Source organism: Mercenaria mercenaria, chromosome 14 (assembly GCF_021730395.1).
Source record: "Mercenaria mercenaria strain notata chromosome 14, MADL_Memer_1, whole genome shotgun sequence".
NCBI lineage: Eukaryota > Metazoa > Mollusca > Bivalvia > Venerida > Veneridae > Mercenaria > Mercenaria mercenaria.
This window is the reverse complement of record NC_069374.1, coordinates 37,002,792-37,023,876: the sequence shown is the minus strand read 5'-3', so window position 1 is coordinate 37,023,876 and position 21,085 is coordinate 37,002,792. Positions and strand designations below refer to the sequence as shown.

Sequence of the window (21,085 nt, the reverse complement as noted above, 5' to 3'; positions counted from 1 at the left end):
CTGATATAAATATTAGCTAAAAAGGGAATTTTAATTGTATGCTACAGGAAAAATGATATAGCATTCTTACCAGAACCATTGACTACTATTCCAGAATTTCTTACTCCGCATTCCGATTAAAAATTATCAGCAGCCTAATCATGTTTTTGCTAAATTGTTTCAAGTTTTAAAATGAATTTAGTTGTCCATTGTATTTAAGATTGGATAAATAAACAAAGTAATTATAATATTGGACTTATTTAATTTTAATCTGGGATTAACTGTTTAACTGGATTTTCTAATGCCAAAAACAGAATACTGTAGTTCCTGACCACATTCATGACCGTATTCATAACGTGCTAATTTTACATACACCGACAAATAAAGCGCTAAAATGACACTGATGATCTTGCACAATAAATTGTAATAAAACTTTGATTTTCAAGACAATTTGATAGTAACGTGCACGGTTTCTGGACATACATATTTCATAGTAAGTATTTTTTCTAGTTTAAAGAAAATTATGTTAGTTTATTATCTCGGATATATGAAAGTAGCATTTGAAACGTTAATAAAATTTCGGATAAGACCTAGATGCGGATACCAAGACATTAATTCAACTTTTGAGTAAACTGGATAATTTCAAGTGACTGTGATAGTAGAATGAGTGATGCACAGCAAAAAGATCAAGAACTAGTTTAACAGCTGTGTCCTTGTTCCATGATATTTGGGGATAAATTTCTCAAATACCCCACCATGGAATGTTGGGCTGTTATAACCAGTTTAAAGATGCAGCCTGAACTAGTTAACACTGGTAAATTGATAGTATGTATTTATCAAGTGATTTTTTTAATGATATTGGGTTGTGTAAGTTATATTGTAAAATAAAAGTTAAAATAAATAAAATATAGGTTTATTAACCAGGTCTGTGTATAGATGGATACTGGATATTTAAGAAATAATTTCAAAACCGTAGGCCTTAGTGAAATATTGTTTCGCATAAGAAAGAAAAACTATTATTCTATGATAAGCACACTTGGAAACTTGTTATTTCGATTCTAACACGACATACTAGTATCAACAGTGTTAGAAAAAATGGTAACAACTTTTTACGACATTGCTGGATCATTTTATACCAGTGTGTGACATTAACGGTAGCCCGATCGCCAATGGCTACGAAAATTCGGCTCGGGCGACAGAAAATCGGTAGACCGTAGCCCGTTGGGCTATGAAAAATTCTGAGGAATAAATTTACCAAAATGATCAATGCAAACGTGGGAGCAAAATAGTTGCTTTGAAGCTTCAAGCTTCGCTCAAATCCAATCTCAGCATAAGAAAGAAAAACTCGGGTTATTCTACGATATACATAATTCTGGTAAGAATGCTATATCATTTTTCCTGTAGCATACATATATATTCGTCACAATTCAAGTCACCCGAATTTTTTTTTGGATGCGCACCCGCTAATCTTTTGACAATTTGCACCATGTCATAATGTGCGTTGAATACACATACACACTCGCCGATAGGATAATTTAAGCTCCGCCTACTTAGGTACTTGTGAGATTTTCGCGAGAAGTGTGAAAGCAAATCAAATTATCGGTTTCACCAGAGGCAATTGTAATAGGCCAATCAGCGCCGCGGTTACGTCTTTGACACTTAGCATTTAATTGTCAACACGTGCGAGTCGTTTTCTAAAGAATTGTCATTTACATATGCGATTAATTGGAATTATAGACACAATTATTTGGTATCCATGGTAAAAGAACGACATGTAAAGTATTAACTTCGTAAAACTAACTTTGATGGATGAATTGATTTGAATACCGGTATGTATTTCTAGGTTTGACACAGTTTACTTTCAGTTTTATTCGAATGAGAAACTGTTCACACAAGTGGTGACTCAGTATAAATGTGTATGGTAAAATGATGTAACTAAGAAAATGAGTGGTCATTGAATCAATTCACAGCGTCAAGGTAGAAATATAAAAATTAATGGAGTCTTCCAACTTCTCCCTAAAGTCTCCCCACTTCTCCTTAAATCAGTTTAAGGGATAATTGACTTCTCCCAAAAAAATAATGGGCCTAGCGAGACCCCTGGTCAGTCTACTGCCAAGCTATTTCTTGTCTACCATGTCTAAAAGCTGTTTAGATCTCTTAGCTGTTTAGATCTCTTTTCATGACTCTGTGCAGGCCCTTCCCCAGAAATTTTTTAAGGCGCTGGGGTAAAGTTTGTGTGGCGGGATAAGGGGTTGGTGCGGGAGGGGTTTCCCCTCGCGTGTTTGATTTTTTTAAAAAAATCGAACCAAAATGGTGCTTTTTTAAGTATACCATATGCAAAAAAACACAACAACATGTATTTCATTACTTCTACATTTTTACATAATCATATAACCATCAATATATCATATACACTAAACAGATGTCCACTTCTTTTATATGTATTTTCAAACAACACATATGTCCTTCCACTTCTTTTGTACTAACACTAACAACACATAGGCATTTTTGTTTTCATATACCGGTAAGTGTCTGTCTTTGGCTCTGTGCCATTCCTTTACTGCACCACTGAAATTAAAGTCATTCAATTTTTGTCCCTGCATGGACACCATGAGTAAGGCATTAAGCACTTTCATGCTCACCGGTGAATGGTGGGTGGTCTTTACACATTCAACTGCTGAAACCTCTCTCACAATCTGAAAGTACAAAAAAAAAGTATTTGTTATTTTCCCAGAGCAAGGATAACCAAGGATGGATTTATATTGTAAAAGTTCCTAAGATTTGACATTTATCTTGTGTTCTTCTGCACAATGAATTGCAACAGTATTTCTGTTAAATATTTGTGGGTGTTAACAACACCATTGCAGCTTTTTTACACACAGAAGCAGGTTCTGTATTTCAAGTTTAACTACTATATTTTACTGCAAGCAGCAAGTTTCAGAAAGAACATGTATACACACCAGCTGTGGAGGTTGGTAGAAGCAGTCCCACTGTAGCGACTTTGCTCAGGTTTGGGTGAGACTCGGACAGATTACCAACAATCCACTCCATGGTGCGCAAAGTGTTCATCTGTGGTAAGGGTGGCTTTCGCCTGTGCCCATTCAATAACCGCCCGGTCTTCTTCAAGGGAGAAGAGTGATGAAAGAGCCTGAAATGAAACATAAGTTACAATGACATGTTTCAATGACTTGACAAAATGAATCATAACTTTTTTGTAGTTGATAAGTTTCTTGTTTTTTTTTTCTTCTAAAATTCTTTGGACCATACATGTTGCTGTAAATATAGTCAGTAAATAATTAAATCAATGTTTATTTAGCATAGAAATATTGACTTCCTTGAAATACAGCAGAAGAGAATTCATTCATCCCTTTTACCGACTAGCCCGGTTCTTTACGTGAGAAAGTAGCAGTTGCTTATTTGGAACTGGTCTTTCCCAGGAACGATGGTTAGGTAACCTGCCCTAAATTTTGTTATTCCACTGAAACTTGTATCATTTGGTCTTTGCATGTTTACTTTGAGAGATATAAAAGCAAAGTGAAACAAAAATATCATAGTAGATAAAGTTTAATATTTAGAAATTAATAGCATCTTAAACAATTGTAATTAAACATCCTCGAAAAAGTTTGCTTCAGTTCATCCGGAACAATGATTTCAAACTTCAGTCAAAGAATCACTGGTCATTTTAATACAGTTGCCTTTCTCTGCTAATTATTACTCAATAACAATTAACTTACCTATGCATTCCGTCACCAACTGTTATCCCATTTCGTTGCAGAGACTAATTATAATCTTTAACTAATTATAATCCAATCACTCCTGCTCCAATTAAAGGCCTAGATTCACTACTATATAAGTGTCCCCCCCCCCCCCCCAATCCAATATACAACTCCCATCTTATCTGCTGCTTATCAGCAATTATGTAACCGTAACTGATTAGAGGGCAATTAGCACAGCAGGGACCCCAGCTAGACCATGAAGATGTGTGCAGTGGAGTTGAAAGAAATTAATTTTTCTTTAGTGAATGTGGAATGATAATAATATTAATTATTATTTTGATATCATATAGATGATAATAACTATTACTTTAATGTTATGATAATGATAATAATAATAATAATCATAATCATAATAATAATCATTATTATTATTTTAATTATTATTATTATTATTATTATAAAACACAAGTATAGTGAAAACTTCATGAGTTCTTTGTGCTGACAAACAATATTTTTCTAATTGGAAACTGGGTTTCTTGTATTAATGTAATCAACATTATTTGAACTTAAAATTATTGTGTTCCATCTATACTGAATTTTCATTTTTAGTATGTTGCCAAACGTGACTTTTTTTCCTGCTTTGCTTTGTAACTTTGAAATGCACACACTGTTTTCAATTTTAGACAAATATTATTTACAGTGTTCTGCCAGCTTTAGATGAGTGAAAGTCACATTTTTCTGAAATATCACAATTCTCAACACAGACTTTGAAAAAATAAAAACTTGCATATTTCTTTAAGTAAGTTTATCATTATTTCATTATTGTGAAAATAAGTTTCTGATTATCTTATTATTGCATTTGATCAACGAATATTTTTCTTTACATAGAAATGCCCAAAAAAAAAACTAATATAACTTTAAAAATGATCAATTATTCATAAATTTAAAATAAATTACATTGTTTCCCCTTCTCACTAATAGATACACATGTAAGGTAGACTGACTTCTCCAATAAACAATGACCCTTGTTTATTGGAGCCATACTGTGATGGTCATTAGCCCCCAACTGTGCTGGTGAAGACAAAAATCCCTTGGCCCACTGCCAAAATCTAGGCCTTTAACCGCAAACTTGTGAAAACACAGACTTTCATCAACACATGTTGTCTTTAAACCCTTATCAGTACACGGTAAACAGCTAGCTACACTGTGTATTCATAAACTTCCCCGATCGATATTTACCTGAGGTATCTCACAGGGATGAAATCACTTATTGATTTAAGACGCTGCGCTAATAATTGAGGCACCGCGCGGGATAATTAAGCGCTGCGGGAAGCTGTATTTCGTGTTTTAAGCGCCGCGGTAGCGCGGCGCCTTATACCGCTGGGGAAGGGCCTGCTGTGTCTTTGACTTTCTGCAAAATTTTGTGAACACTGTTTCAGATTTTGAAATCAATACTAGAATGAAAGTCTTGTTCATTCTTGAGCGAAAAATTAGTGGGGCTACGAAAATTTCTGTCGGGCTACAAAAAATTGGAAGTCCGTAGCCCCATTGGCTACGGTGTTAAAAAGTTAATGTCGCACACTGCTATACATAGAGGACGACGTCACTACATTGCGTGCTCATTGGTTATCGCAAAATTAATTTCCTCCTATGTGTAGAAAGGTTATTTGCTGGTGGTGTTAGAATGATGTTTTTACAGCAGGCATTGCTTGAAAATACAGACAATTATTTTTAGTACTCTGGCCCCCACCTCCACACACACACACACTCCAGCCATTTTTTTTTTTTCATTTCGTTTCTTGCTGTTTAATATCCTGTCACCGCCACCCTCTCATATTATGCACCACTAAAAACAAAATCCTTGAATGTGCTTTTTCTTTAAATTTAGCTTCCCTCATTTGATTTAACCCGTCGGGCATATATTGCTCAGCTTGGCGGAGATCTTGTTCTGTTAAGTAACCTTAAACTGGTATTTTTCTGGCCTAGCTAATAACATTTCACATTTAGCATGTAGACATTAAATTTTGAGCAATCCATTAAATAACTTGGTTTCAGGGTGGTGATGTTGCAGACTGTATCTCCTGTTCCTAACCTGATATTGTCTCTTAGTATCCCACATACCTCTCCTCTCCCATCATAGTTACAACACTATTCAGTCCAATAAAACAAAACCACTGACTGAGTGAAGGATATGATTATCCTTACCAGGGTCTGTGATATGTCATCTTCATCACATTAATATAAGTAATGTCAAGACAGTTATATTTCATTTTGCTATTTTTTCAGATGTCTGAACAGATGTTGTTTGGCGGGGCATTCTCTGTTGTTCTTCCAGACAACAGAAATGATTTAAGGTTAGTATCAATCTGACTAAAGTACATCTCCTATTACGCTACGCATAGGATCTGAGAACGACCTATTCATAGCCTCGTTCTGACGACCCTTTCGCTAGCCAATCAGAGCTTAACTTACAAAATTTAGCAAATCTACCTGTAGCCTTGACTTTTGTTATTTACAATTCTTATGTCGGAATGTGTCAGATAGCCGGTTAGCTCAGTCGGTAGGCCACTTGCTTAGTAATCGAGGGGTCCCGAGTTCGAGCCCTGGAATAACTGCACATTTTTCTTACTCTTTGACATTCTAACAAGTCGTTTCATTGGTTAAAATAAAAATAGCAATACTGGAAATCCAAAATATACAGAAGACGTATGTAAATGGGTCGTTCTCAGATCTTCGTTTAGAAGATCAAGTACTTAAGTCAGATTGGGTTAGTATGATCTCTCTCTCTCTCTTGTATATTCACCCACACATTCATTTACCACAGGCATGCTTTTCTCATGAAACTGAATGTTGCAGTTCACAAGGCACATAGTGATAAAGGCTCTAGTATGATAAAATTCTATGATTTACTAGGTCCTTAGTGTTTTAAGATACAAAATGTAATGTGTAACATTGATACACCTATAGGTTGCATGTAATTTAGCTTTAAGATTTAGATGACTAAAGTCAGAAAAACAGACAGGCTTCACTGTTTAGTAGACATAATGGATTTTACAGAATTTTTTTTCATTTTAAAATATTGTATGCCGGTACATACATACATGCAGTTTCTTCAAAAAAAAGTATTTTGTAAGTTTTTGTAATGAGTAAACTTTGGTATTTTATATATTCTTAATTGTAATTAATAGTATTTGTTAAACTTTAATATTCGTTGGAATTTGCCAGTTTCTTTAGTATTCACCACAGTTTTAAATCGTTCTTGTTCAGACTGCATCAGTCCAGCTTTATAGTACAGGACTAGGATATATCTGTATATTCATAGAGGTTATATAGAATTCAGTATTTCCTTTATGGAATAATGATTTGAGAACTGGCAAAGGCCCATTTTGTTTGCAAGTCTGGCAAAATCTAGTTTGTTATCTTGACCAATAAATTATCACAAGTATGGCACTTGTACACAACAATATGACACTGCTCTGGTCCAGTTTAAATGAATATTTTTTAGCTCACCTGAGCCAAAGGCTCATGGTGAGCTTTTGTGACCGCTTAGTGTCCATTGTCAGTCTTCCGTTGTGCGTTGTCCGTCCGTCAACATTTTCTAAAAAAATCTTCATCTTGAAAACCACTTGGCAGAATTACACCAAACTTCACAGGAATGATCCTTGGGTGGCCCCCTTTCAAAATTACTCAAAGAATTGAATTCCATGCAGAAATCTGGTTGCCATGGCAACCGAAAGGAAAAACTTTAAAAATCTTCTTGTTCAAAACAGCAAGGCATAGAGCCTTGATATTTGGCATGTGACATCATGTAATGGTCCTCTATGAAGATTGTTCAAATTGTGCCCCTGGGTTGGAAAGAGGCCACGTCCCGGGGGTCACAAGTTTTACATAGACTTATATAGGAAAAAACTTTAAAAATCTTCTGGTCTAAAACCACAAGACCTAGGCCTTTGATAATTGGTATGTAGCATTGCCTTGTGGTCCTCTATCAAAATTGGTTCAAATTATAACCCTGGGTGAAAAGAGGCCCAGTCCCGGGGGTCTCAAGTTTTACATATACTTATATAGGAAAAAACTTTAAAAATCTTCTTGTATAAAACCACAAGACCTAGGCCTTTGATAATTGGTATGTAGCATTGCCTTGTGGTCCTCTATTAAAATTGTTCAAATTATAACACTGGGGTGAAAAGAGGCCCTGCACCGGGGGTCTCAAGTTTTACATATATAGGAAAAAACTTTAAAAATCTTCTTGTCTGAAACTGCAAGACCTAGGCTTTTGATATTTGGTTTGTTGCCTTGCCTTGTGTTCCTCTACCAAAATTGTTCAAATTATGCCCCTTGGGTGAAAATAGGCCCTGCCCTTGGGGTCCTGGGGGTCACTTGTTATATGAGTTATATAGAAATAGCTACTTAAAAAATTATCAGATCATATTTTCTAGACTGCTGAATTATAATTACCTGATGACCCAAAGTGATTAGGGGGTCAGTTTTGCTCACTGATCTTAAAACTGACTTTCAGTGACCATGAATGTGACCTACTGACCTACTTTCTAATATTAATGCATCAGTTCGCCATTTTAAACGTGGCTCATATTACTCAGGTGAGCGATTCAGGGTCATCATGACCCTCTTGTTTTTCACTTTATGTACTACTATAGTATTAAACTGGTATAAGCAGCCCCAAGGGGAACGTATTGACACTTGACACACTTGTTGGCAGCAGTGCACAGATTCCATTCTCTGTTTGCATTTCAAAATGTTCTGTCCCTTTTTATATGCCCGTTTGAAAAACGGAAAGTATTGTGGGAACGCCACTGGCGGGCGGGCGGGCGGCATCCACAGACTTTGTCCGGAGCATATCTTCTACATGCATGGAGGGATTTTGATGAAACTTGGCACAGTTGTTCACCATCATGAGACGGAGTGTCATGCACAAGAACCAGGTCCCTAGGTCTAAGGTCAAGGTCACACTTAGAGGTTAAAGGTCAAATTCAAGAATGACTTTGTCCGGAGCATATCTTCTACATGCATGGAGGGATTTTGATGAAACTTGACACAGTTGTTCACCATCATGAGACGGAGTGTCGTGCATAAGAACCAGGTCCCTGGGTTTAAGGTCAAGGTCACACTTAGAGGTCAAAGGATACAAGAATGAAAACTTTGTCCGGAGCATTTCTTCTTCATGCATAGAGGGATTTTAATATAACTTGTCACAAATGTTCACCACCATGAGGCGGAGTGTCTTGCGCAAGAACCAGGTCCCTAGGTCTAAGGTCAAGGTCACACTTAGAGGTCAAAGGATACAAGAATGAAAACTTTGTCCGAAGCATTCTTTCTTCGTGCATAGAGGGATTTTGATATAACTTGGCACAAATGTTCACCACCACGAGACGAAGTGTCATGCACAAGAACCAGGTCCCTAGGTCTAAGGTCAAGGTTACACTTAGAGGCCAAAGGTCAGATACAAGAATGACTTTGTCCAAAGCATTTCTTCTTCATGCATGGAGGGATTTTGATGTAACTTTGCACAATTATACACCATCATGAGAGGAAGTGTCATGCAAAGTTCCTTTCTTTAGAATTACTTCCCTTTGTTGTTACTGTAAATAGCTTATATTGTAACTTCTTCATTACTAGTCGTAGGAAAAAATCGAGACCACTTTTCTGTAGTACAACATGCATGCTACATCCAATTTTGAGGTGTATTTTGACCAATCTCTACCTGGTAAAGATTTTTGTGTGGACTTACAATTTTTTTTTGGATTTTTTTTTTTTTTTTAAAGATTAACTTCCCTTAGTTGTTACTATAAATAACTTATATTGTAACTTTTTATAATTGACCATAGGGCAAAACCAAGACCACTTTTCTGTGGTACAACATAGCTGTTACTTTCAAATTTTAGGTGTATTTTAAGGTCTCTCTACCTGGTAAGGAATTTTTTTGAAGGACTTAGGAAAACAAAAGACTTACAATGATTACTGAACAACCACAAAATTAAAATTCATTTGCAGCAGCTAGAGTAAAGAAATTTGCTGTGATGGGCGTATATTGTGACATTCTGGCACTCTTGTTCAACTTTCAATTTTATGTTGAATTTTTGTTATGCTGGTATCTTATTATTAACTTCTGGAAATGCATTGAAACTTGTTATACATGTTCTCTTAAATAATCTGAGAAACAGAGTATAGGTTCAATAATTCTGTTGGCTTTTTCACAAAGCTATGCTCCTTTTTAGCCCACCATCATCAGATGGTGGGCTATTAAAATCACTCTGCGTCCGTGGTCCGTCCGTCCGTCATTCCGTCCGTCCGTCCGTCCGTTAACAATTTCTCGTTATCGCATCTCCTCAGAAACTACTAGGGGGATTTTGACCAAACTTTGTCAGAATGATGTATTGGTACCCTAGTTGTGTCCCCCTGAAAATCAGACTGGTTCAACAATTTATGAGTGAGTTATGGCCCTTTGTTTATTTCTATAATTTATATAGATTTATATAGGGAAAAACTTTGAAAACCTTCTTGTCCAAAACCACAAAGCCTAGGGCTTTGATATTTGGTATGAAGCATCATCTAGTGGTCCTCTACCAAGATGATTCAAATTATTTCTCTGGGGTCAAATATGGCCCCGCCTTGGGGGTCACATGGTTTATATAGACTTATATAGGGAAAAACTTTGAATAACCTCTCGTCCAAAACCACAGGGCCTAGGGCTTTGATATTTTGTATGTGACATAATCTAGTGGTCTTCAACTAAGATTGATCAAATTATACCCCTAGGGTGAAATATGGCCCCGCCCTGGGGGTCATATGGTTTACATAGACTTATATAGGGAAAAACTTTGAAAATCTTCTTGTCCAAACCACAAAGCCTAGGGCTTTGATACTTGTAATGTAGCATCATCTAGTGGTTCTCTACCAAGTTTGTTCAAATTATCCTCCTAGGGTTAAATATGGCCCCGCCCCGGGGGTCACATGGTTCATATAGACTTATATAGGGAAAAGCTTTTAAAATGTTCTTGTCAATAACTACAACATTCAAACTTGGACCACATGTATATTTTTGAGTGGCAAGATGAACCTTGACATGAGTTGACCTTGATTTTGACCTAGTGACCTACTTTCACATTTCTGTAGCTACAGCTTTCATATTTGGACCACATGCATAATTTTGTGCACTGTAAAAAAACTTTGACCTTTATTTTGACCTAGTGACCTACTTTCACATTTTTGAAGGTACAGGCATCAAATTTGGACCATATGTATAGTTTCGTGTTTCAAAATGAAATTTGACATTGATTTTGACCAAGTGACCTACTTTCACATTTCTCAAGCTACAGCCTTCAAATTTGGACTACATGCATAGTTTTGTGTACCGAAAAAAACTTTGACCTTGACATTGACCTAGTGACCTACTTTCACTTTTTTGAAGGTACAGGCTTCAAATTTGGACCACATGCATAGTTTTGTATTCTGAAATAAAATTTGACCTAGTGACCTACTTTTACATTTCTCAAGCTACAGCCTTCAAATTTGGACCACTTGCATAGTTTTGTGTACTGAAATGACCTTTGACCTTTACATTGACCTAGTGACCTACTTTCACATTTTTGAAGGTACAGGCTTCAAATTTGGACCACATGCATAGTTTTGTATTCTGAAATAATATTTGACCTTGATTTTGACCTAGTGACCTACGTTTACATTTCTCAAGCTACAGCCTTCAAATTTGGACCACATGCATAGTTTTGTGTACCGAAACAAACTTTGACCTTTACATTGACCTAGTGACCTACTTTCACATTTTTGAAGGTACAGGCTTCAAATTTGGACCACATGCATAGTTTTCTATTCAGAAGTAAAAATTGGACTGGATTTTGACCTAGTGACCTAGTTTTACATTTCTCAAGCTACAGCCTTCAAATTTGGACCACTTGCATAGTTTTGTGTACCAAAATGAACTTTGACCTTAAGATTGACCTAGTGACCTACTTTCACATTTCTGTAGCTACAGGCTTCAAATTTAGGACCACATGCATAGTTTTGTGTACCGAAACAAACTTTGACCTTGACATTGACCTAGTGACCTACTTTCACATTTTTGAAGGTACAGGCTTCAAATTTGGACCACATGCATAGATTTGTGTTGTGTACGAAAATGAAATTTGACCTTGAGCTAGTCAGTAAGTCTTGAAATTTGGAACACTCAAAAATGGCACATTGGTGGGCGCCAAGATCACTCTGTGATCTCTTGTTAACATAAGAAAATTTTGTTTTTATATGTAAGGTGGTATGTCAGTAACCACTTTCAGAAAATTCAAACTTCACATGCTTGCTCACTGTGATGGTATGATATACTATGGACAGGTCCAATAACTCTGTCTTGCTTTTATCACAAAGTTATTCTCCTTTTTTACTTTTTTATGAGGTCTATTATCTCATTAAGCAAAGACGGGAAAGTTCTATGACTCAAGATTGTTGGCCCATTGTACTTGTTTATATACTTGTTTTCATTACTTAATCTTTTTTGAGTGACAAGGCTTTTGAATAGACGATTTTACTGTCCTCAAACAGCTCTTGTTTTGTACTGCGAAGTTATGAATATTCATGGAGAATTGACATTCAGTTGTTTCATGGTTGTTAATCCACAGCATTAAACTCAAGGAAATTCTCACTCATTTCATTATTTACTTCTGAAATCCACGAAATCAAGTCCCAAAAAATTTCTTAAATGGACTGGTTCATCATTCAATTTGGGCAATACCATTTATTATTCGAAGGGGGTTACAAGGCCAAAGCCTTACAAGGATGTGCAGGCTGATCTTGGTCTGTACTGGTCACAAAGGCAGAATCACTTGCCGCCAGCAGGCTTAAGGTTAAATTGAGATGGTTCTATAGTATGTGGTGTGTTTGAGTATATTTATGTCTCCTTCCCCCCCACTCTGGGGGAGACATATTGTTTTTGCCCTGTCCGTCCATCCGTCCGTCACACTTCATTTCCAATCAATAACTGGAGAACCATTTGATCTAGAACCTTCAAACTTCATAGGGTTGTAGTGCTGCTGGAGTAGACGACCCCTATTGTTTTTGGGGTCACTCCATCAAAGGTCAAGGTCACAGGGGCCTGAACATTGAAAACCATTTCCGATCAATAACTAGAGAACCACTTGACCCAGAATGTTGAAACTTCATAGGATGATTGGTCATGTAGAGTAGATGACCCCTATAGTTTTTGGGATCAGTCTGTCTAAGGTCAAGGTCACAAGGGCCTGAACATTGAAAACCATTTCCGATCAATAACTGGAGTACCACTTGACCCAGAATGTTGAACCTTCATAGGATGATTGTACATGCAAAGATGACCCCTATCGATTTTGGGGTCACTCTGTTAAAGGTCAAGGTCACAGGGGCCTGAACATTGAAAACCATTTCCGGTCAGTAACTTGAGAACCACTTGACCCAGAATGTTGAAACTTAATAGGATGATTGGTCATGCAGAGTAGATGACCCCTATCGATTTTGGGGTCACTCTGTTAAAGGTCAAGGTCACATGGGCCTGAACATGGAAAACCGTTTCCGATCAATAACTCGAGAACCTCTCGACCCAGAATGTTGAAACTTCATAGGATGAATTGTTCATGCAGAGTAAATGATCTCTATTGTTTTTGGGGTCACTGTGTTAAGGGTCAAGGTCACAGGGGCCTGACCATTGATAACCATTGCGATCAATAACTTGAGAACCTCTTGATCCAGAATGTTGAAACTTCATAGGATGATTGAACATGCAGAATAGATGACCACTTTTAATTTTGGAGTCAGTCTATTAAAGGTCAAGGTCACAGGGGCCTGGTCATGTAAAATCATTTCTGGAAAATAACTTGAGAACCACTTGACCTAGAATGTTGAAACTTAATAGGATGATTGGACATGCAGAGTAGCTGACCCTATTATTTTGAGGTCACTTGATCAAAGGTCAAGGTCACAGGAGCCTGAACAGTGACTTGAGAACCACTAGGCCAAGAGTGTTGAAACTTAGTGGAATGACTGGACATGCCAAGTAGATGATCCCTATTGCAGCCAACCATCAGTGGCTCTTTGACTTTCACTCTGACCCCTATTGACTTCTTGCCTATAGGACTTTGCATTGGGGGAGACATGCGCTTTTTTGCAAAAGCAATTTCTAGTTTCTTTTGTATTTCAGTGCAGTTAGACAGATTCCTGACAACCAGGAAGTGTTTGCACATCCACACACAGACCAGAGCATCATTATTGAATTGATGGAAGCTGTGGATGCACAAGAACCGGATCAAGTTGCTATCAAGTATATTTAATTGCTTAACAATTACCTATTAATGGCCCTATAAGAACCTTCTTGCAAAGGGAAGCACTGTGAATTAAATAATTAATTTTCTTGTGAGACTAATTTTTTTGTTGACTTGAGGTTGCATCAGAATTGTTAAAAACATGTCTGAGCAGATACTAGGGAACACAACATAGGTCTGTTAGCAGTGCTTGCACATTGTTGAAGACTTGTGTCGGTGCTAGTGGGCACGAGTGGTAATGCACATTTCATGATCTTTCATCAACAAACAATCCAACCATATTTGATAGTGTTGCTTGGTTGTGTTCCTTGTTTTCAAAGGATCTTCCTGTAATTTGAATGAGTATTAATAACAGATATTCTGTTTGGAGACATGTTTGCTCTTTATGATTTATAGCCTAAGGTATATAGTGATTTGAACATAACACACATTGGTTGTTCAGTGATCCTAAGCTAGTATCACTCTTCACATAAAAATAATTTACATGTAGTTTAAAATTATAAAAACATGTTTTTAGAATGAACATTTTTAATTTCAGAACCCATTTTGATGACCTAGCTGCTGCAAATGGTGCTGCCAGTGATGCTAGAATCATCCACATGGAACCAGTTGCAAAAGAGAACATTACTTTAGAAGAGTAAGACATAACAGTTCTGTTGAGTTGTTTGTTTAATGTTGGTTGTGGTATTTGATAAGTATTTCAGTTTTTTTAATGGCAGTCAGTTAACTAAACCAGTTTTCCAATATTCGTTACTATTTCTGATAATTCTGACTTAATCCCCACAAATAACTTACAACTTCTTTCTATGTATCAGGGATGTAGGACAGATAACTTCAGAGGAAGTAGGCACATTGTATGTGAAAATAGAATGAAAATTATTCTGATGTATTTTCTTCAGTTACATTTTTGTATAATGAAAACATGCAAGTGGAGTTTTGACCCTTGTGCTGAAGGGTTAATACATTAAAGGCATATGATATCATGTTATTATGTCATGGTACTAACAGTAAGCTATTAATTTAATTTTGTGTTTCAGAGCTGACAGTTGCTGGTATATCATTGGAGAACAAAACATTGCAAAGTTCAATGAAGCAGCCAGGAACACAGTGGAGTTACATATGGGATTGTTCCGAGTAGGGAAATTCTCTACAGATATACTGGTCACATTCAATGATCCTATCAACATAGAGTAAGTGACATATTGTGTGAGTTCAGCTCATTGAATTGGGTACTGCTAGTAACTATTAATCGTAGCTTCTTCCTAGCAAAGCGGAAGTCTACTAACTTGGGTTAGTAGTTTCCAGCTTGTAACAATTGGGCAGAAAGAGCAAATTATTGCCAAGACTGTGATTAGTTGGTGATATTGTAGGTAGAAGTAATTTATATTAATGTAACAGCTGCCCTACCTAGAATTTTTTAACTGAAATTCTGGACTGATTGGCCCCAGGATTCTGGTTTGATAGAGTGTGTATGCTTTTTTTTTTTTGCTTGATTATTCAAAGAATAGTCTAGCCCTTCTATTCACCCTGGCATCAGCGTCACACCTTGGTTAAAGTTTTGCACACTGACATGTATTTTGGCCAAATTATGCCCCCTTTTGGACATAAAAAGTTCTGCCTAAAGTTTGACATGCAAGTTACTATCTCCAAAACTAATGCAGATATTGAATTGAACTTCACATGTGCCTTTGAAGTTATGGAACTAGGTGATAGCATCAAGTGCTGTAACTCTGACATGCATTTTGGCCAAATTATCCCCCCCTTTTGGACTTAGAAAATCCTGGTTAAGTTTTGCGTGCTTCTACATATAGCTATTATTTAAAGGCATATAGATTTGAAACTTATTTTTCCCTTTTACCAACTTCACTGGGTCAAGTCCCATAACTCTGACATGTATTTTGGGGAAATTATGCCTCCTTTTGGACTTAAAAAATTCTGGTTAAAAGTTTTGGGTCAAGTTACCATCTGCAAAACAAATGCAGATATTAAATTGAAACTTCACATGTGTCTTTGGATTTATAAAACTAGTTGGTTGCATCAAGTCCCATAACTCTGACATGTATTTTGGGCAATTTATGTCCCCTTTTGGACTTAGAAAATTCTAGTTGAAAGCTTTGGGTTAAAGTTAAAACCTCTAAAACTAATGCAGATAACGGATTGAAACTCTATAGATATTTTAACATTAGGGTAATATTCCTGCTTCTGGGACAACGATTCAAATAGTGGAGCACTGGCTGTCTTACGGACAGCTCTTGTTTTATCAAATTTTCAACATCCTCTAAATATTAGGAGAAGGGTGTGCATGATTTTGTCTGATTGATTTCCGAAATAAAAGTATTCATCGTGATATAAAGATATTTTCACTTGGCCCTGAAAGTAAAAAGAATGGGCTGTAAAAAAGGCAGGACAGCTTAAAATTTCAGGTCATGTCTCTAAGATTATCAGTTTGTATAAAATGCTTGATTTGTTTAAGTTTTATCTGATTTGCCATTAAAACAGTGAGGTCTGTCAGTTTGTCATTAAATCATATCCATTAAAACAATTTCATGTAGAACATTTACATTGACTTAAATTAAAATTAGTATTGAAACTAAACAAATGGAGTGCAAGTATTATTATTATTGCATCCTTGAAACTACATGAGCCGTGCCATGAGAAAACCAACATAGTGGGTGTGCGACCAGCATGGATCCAGACCAGCCTGCGCATCCGCGCAGTCTGGTCAGGCTCCATGCTGTTCGCTTTTAAAGCCTACTGGAATTGGAGAAACTGTTAGCGAACAGCATGGATCCTGACCAGACTGCGCGGATGCGCAGGCTGGTCTGGATCCATGCTGGTCGCAAAGCCACTATGTTGGTTTTGTCATGGCACGGCTCAGTTATATTGGTGTCTGTTGTCATTGCCCTATCTGTTTTATGGACCAGAAAGTGAGACTCAAGGGGGCATGAATGTTTTACAAACAGCAAATTTAACAATTGCTTGGGCCCATTGTCTTCTTTATGATGAATTAAAATGATTGAAAAATTACTGTTTATTTCAGTGTAGCCAGTAGCAGTCACCATGCTGTGCCAACATCCGTGGTCAGATGGAATACGGACAACTTGCGCCAAGTTTTGACATCTCTGAAGCTCCTTGACCCGGGAATATTTGGACTCTAAAACAAATACATGTACCAAGTAAGTCGGGGTCCACTGGGGGGTCCTAGTAACGGGAATGTCTGCGCTGTTCATACCATGCCATCCAAGTGGCATGCAAGCCTTAAGTCTGGGTACAAATGGTCCAATTCCCAAGGGGTATAGTGGGTAGGGTGGAGTTTTGGAGAACTTTAGATAACTACAATGTATTTACCTTAACCTTTTGCCTGCTAGCGGCAAGTGATTCTGCCTTTGCGACCAGTGCAGACCAAGATCAGCCTGCACATTCGTGCAGTCTGATCATGGTCTGCACTGTTTGCTATTCAGTCAGTAAATTTCAGTGAACACCCATTAGAATAATAAGAGGTACTGCCAAAATTGAATGATGGTCCAGTCCATTTTAGAAATTTAGCAGGCTAAGGGTTAAGGATGATTTAATCTTATTATGATTCAACAGCATGAAGTGTTTTTGAATTAACCCTTAGCCTGCTAAATTTCCTGAATAGACTGGTCAATCATTCAATTTGGGCAATACCATTTATTATTTGAAGGGGTGTTCACTGAAAATTTACTGACTGAATAGCGAACAGTGCAGACCATGATCAGACTGCACGGATGTGCAGGCTGATCTTGGTCTGCACTGGTCGCAAAGGCTGAAATATTTGCCGCCAGCAGGCTAAAGGTTAAAAGAAAAAGATTTGTCACCTCAAGGCTAATTAAACCGGATGCAGGAACTATGAGACAGATCAAGAGGGTTACAGGAAATTTGTTACTTGCTTCAAATGACATGTCAGATACAACCTTTGCTTTAGCCAAACTCATTTCTTTGCCCTTAACATTTTTTCTTTTTTTTTATAGTATATTTTGTTTAAGAAATAATACATCTCATCCAGTGATTTGTCGTTGAATAAATCATTGTTTGGAGTTCAGATGCGAAGGACTTATATCACGAGGGCGCAGTCCGAGTGATATAATAATACGCATCTGAACGACAAACAATGATTTATTCAAGAGCAAATCACTAAATGAGATATATTATTTCGATTCTAACACGTTACCAAGGAATTTTTAAGTACATCCTTGACGACATTCATTAAATATTTGCCCTTTTTCAATCGGTTTCCTTTCCAGCGCACCGCTATGCCGTTTGACGCCATGACGTAATGATTGTGACGTCAGAACAGTGATTTGTTGTATAATAATTCACTGTTCTCTGCCTTCTTTGTTTAATAGGAAAATAAATCGGATCGTGTTAGAATAAACTGCCTGAAACAGAACTTGCTTTGTCAATTTTTTAAATTCCTTATTTGCCCCTTCTAGTTCATTTCCTATGTAATGACATATGAAGCAAACACCACAACAAACGTTATGTTTAATACTAGGAATTTAGTATTTAAATTTTGCTATTACTTAATAATGTGCAGATAACTTAATCTTTGGTTGTGACGACAACCTGTCTTTCAAACGGGAGTTAAACTTCACTTAGAAAAAAAATGGTGTGAATAAATCAGTTTTGAAGTAATATTAGTAGAATAGAGCTAAATAGAAACAGAAAACTTTGAGAGTTTTTTTTTTTTTTTTAAAGTGTTAAGAGGTTTATAGCTCGACTATACGAAGTATAAGGAGAGCTATCCTACTCGCCCTGGCGTCGGCGTCGGCGTCTTTCCGCGTCCCCACCTTGGTTAAAGTTTTGGTGCACTTTCTCTTTTTTCAACTTATCTCTGTAATTACTTGATGGATTTGATTCAAACTTGAAATACTTATTCCTCATCATCATCTACATCATCTGACATAAGGGCCATAACTCTGGCACCAATATTTCATGAATTATCCCCCCTTTTCACTTAGATTTTCAGGTTAAAGTTTTGATGCACTTTCACTCTATCTCTGTTATTACTGAATGGATTTGATTCAAACTTAAAATAGCCCGCCCGCTTAGCTCAGTAGGTAGAGCGTTGGTCTACGGATCGCGGGGTCGTGAGTTCGATCCTCGGGCGGGGCGTATGTTCTCCGTGACTATTTGATAAACGACATTGTGTCTGAAATCATTAGTCCTCCACCTCTGATTCATGTGGGGAAGTTGGCAGTTACTTGCGGAGAACAGGTTAGTACTGGTACAGAATCCAGGAACACTGGTTAGGTTAACTGCCCGCCGTTACATGACTGAAATACTGTTGAAAAACGGCGTTAAACCCAAAACAAACAAACAAACAAACAAATCAAACTTAAAATAGTTGTTCAACATCATCACCCACATCATATGACACAAGGTGCATAACTCTGGCACCATTTTTTCATGAATTATTCCCCCTTTTTACTTAGAATTTCAGGTTAAGTTTTGATGCACTTTCACTCTACCTCTGTTATTACTGAATGGATTTGATTCAAACTTAAAATAGTTGTTCAGCATCATCACCCACATCATATGACACAAGATGCATAACTCTGACACAATTTTTCATGAATTATTCCCCTTTTTACTTAGAATTTCAGGTTAAAGTTTTATGCACTTTCACTCTATCACTGTTATTACTGAATGGATCTGATTCAAACTTAAACAATCGTTCAACATCATTACCCTTGTCATATGACACAAGGTGCATAACTCTGGGACCAATTTTTCATGAATTATTTCCCTTTTTACTTAGAATTTTAGGTTAAAGTTTTGATGCACTTTCACTCTATCTCTGTTATTACTGAATGGATTTGATTCAAACTTAAAATAGTTGTTCAACATCATCACCCACACCATATGACGCAAGGTGCATAACTCTGGCATCAATTTTTCATTAATTATTCCCCCTTTTTACTTAGAATTTTAGGTTAAAGTTTTGATGCACTTTCACTCTGTCCCTGTTATTACGGAATGGATTTGATTCAAACTTAAAACAGTTGTTCAACATCATTACCCACACTATATGACACAAGCTGCATAACTCTGGCAACAATATTTAATGAATTATGCCCCTTTTTGCTTAGGATATACTTATATAGTGTTTTGATACATTTTATCTTTACCTCTCTTATTACTTTAAGTTGATATTTTTGACATAGACTCAGGCTACTGTGCAATATCTTCATCCACAATTGGAGTCATTAAACACTCCAGTGACAGCTCTAGTTTCCTCAGATGTGCTCAGTTTCACTATCCAGCATCGAAATAGTCGAGCGCGCTGTCTCCTGTGACAGCTCTTGTTATTTGTTCTGTTACAAACAAACGTCAATATTTTATATACTATTTCACCAAAGTTGTGTAATATATTAATCAGAATCCTTAAGAAATATGTTACTGACTATGTTGAAATCTGAAAGATGCAATTGTTAAGATTCTTTACTTCTTAGAATAGCTGTTCTTATTGGAATTTTTTTTATTAGCAGTTTGTAATTTGATCAAATCAAAGCCTTTGTTACAATTATATATTTATGAATATTTTTAGGAGATGAATATATGGATATATTTTTGTACCTGTTAAATTTGTTTCACACTATTTTGAAATAAATACAATTTTCAAAGTTAAATTATTACTTTTTTCTACCCTGAAAAATTTAAGTGGAAGTAGGTTTATTGTAGGAATTGAATACACTTTAAAATGAGGTACACTATTAAATGGACTGTGCCTTAAGAACAAATATGTGTTAGGAAAGCAACCTGATAATTTTTATGCCTCCCTTTGAAGGATGAGTATATTTTTTTGCAGATGTTGGTCGGCCATATGGTATGTAGACCAATCGGTTTCTGGATGATAACTCCAGAACGCTTGAGCCTAAGATCATGAAAATTGATAAGGAGGTTGGGCATGACCAGGAGATGACTCCTATTGCTTTTGAGGTCAGTAGGTCAAAGGTCAAGGTCACAATGACCCGGAACAGTTAAACGGTTTCCGATGATCACTCGAGAGCACTTTGGCGTAGAATCATGAAAATTGATAAGTAGGTT

At 36.7% G+C, this 21,085-nt stretch overlaps 1 protein-coding gene and 1 long non-coding RNA gene across 2 annotated transcripts; one reads left to right on the top strand and one right to left on the bottom strand.

Annotated features, from left to right (window-relative positions):
- The first annotated feature begins 338 nt into the window (after window positions 1-338).
- LOC123527277 (ran guanine nucleotide release factor-like) lies at window positions 339-20,666 on the top strand. Its single transcript, XM_053523270.1, has 6 exons — window positions 339-472; window positions 5,982-6,049; window positions 13,894-14,013; window positions 14,553-14,651; window positions 15,052-15,204; window positions 17,055-20,666. Exons 2-6 carry the CDS (start codon window positions 5,982-5,984, stop codon window positions 17,170-17,172), a joined length of 558 nt encoding a protein of 185 aa, XP_053379245.1. The 5' UTR covers window positions 339-472; the 3' UTR covers window positions 17,173-20,666.
- LOC128548446 (uncharacterized) lies at window positions 2,337-3,823 on the bottom strand. The gene is made up of 3 exons (XR_008367050.1): window positions 3,714-3,823; window positions 2,940-3,127; window positions 2,337-2,675 (listed from the first exon to the last, which is right to left on the bottom strand). It is a non-coding gene; the product is annotated as an uncharacterized LOC128548446 (long non-coding RNA).
- Window positions 20,667-21,085: the final 419 nt, after the last annotated feature.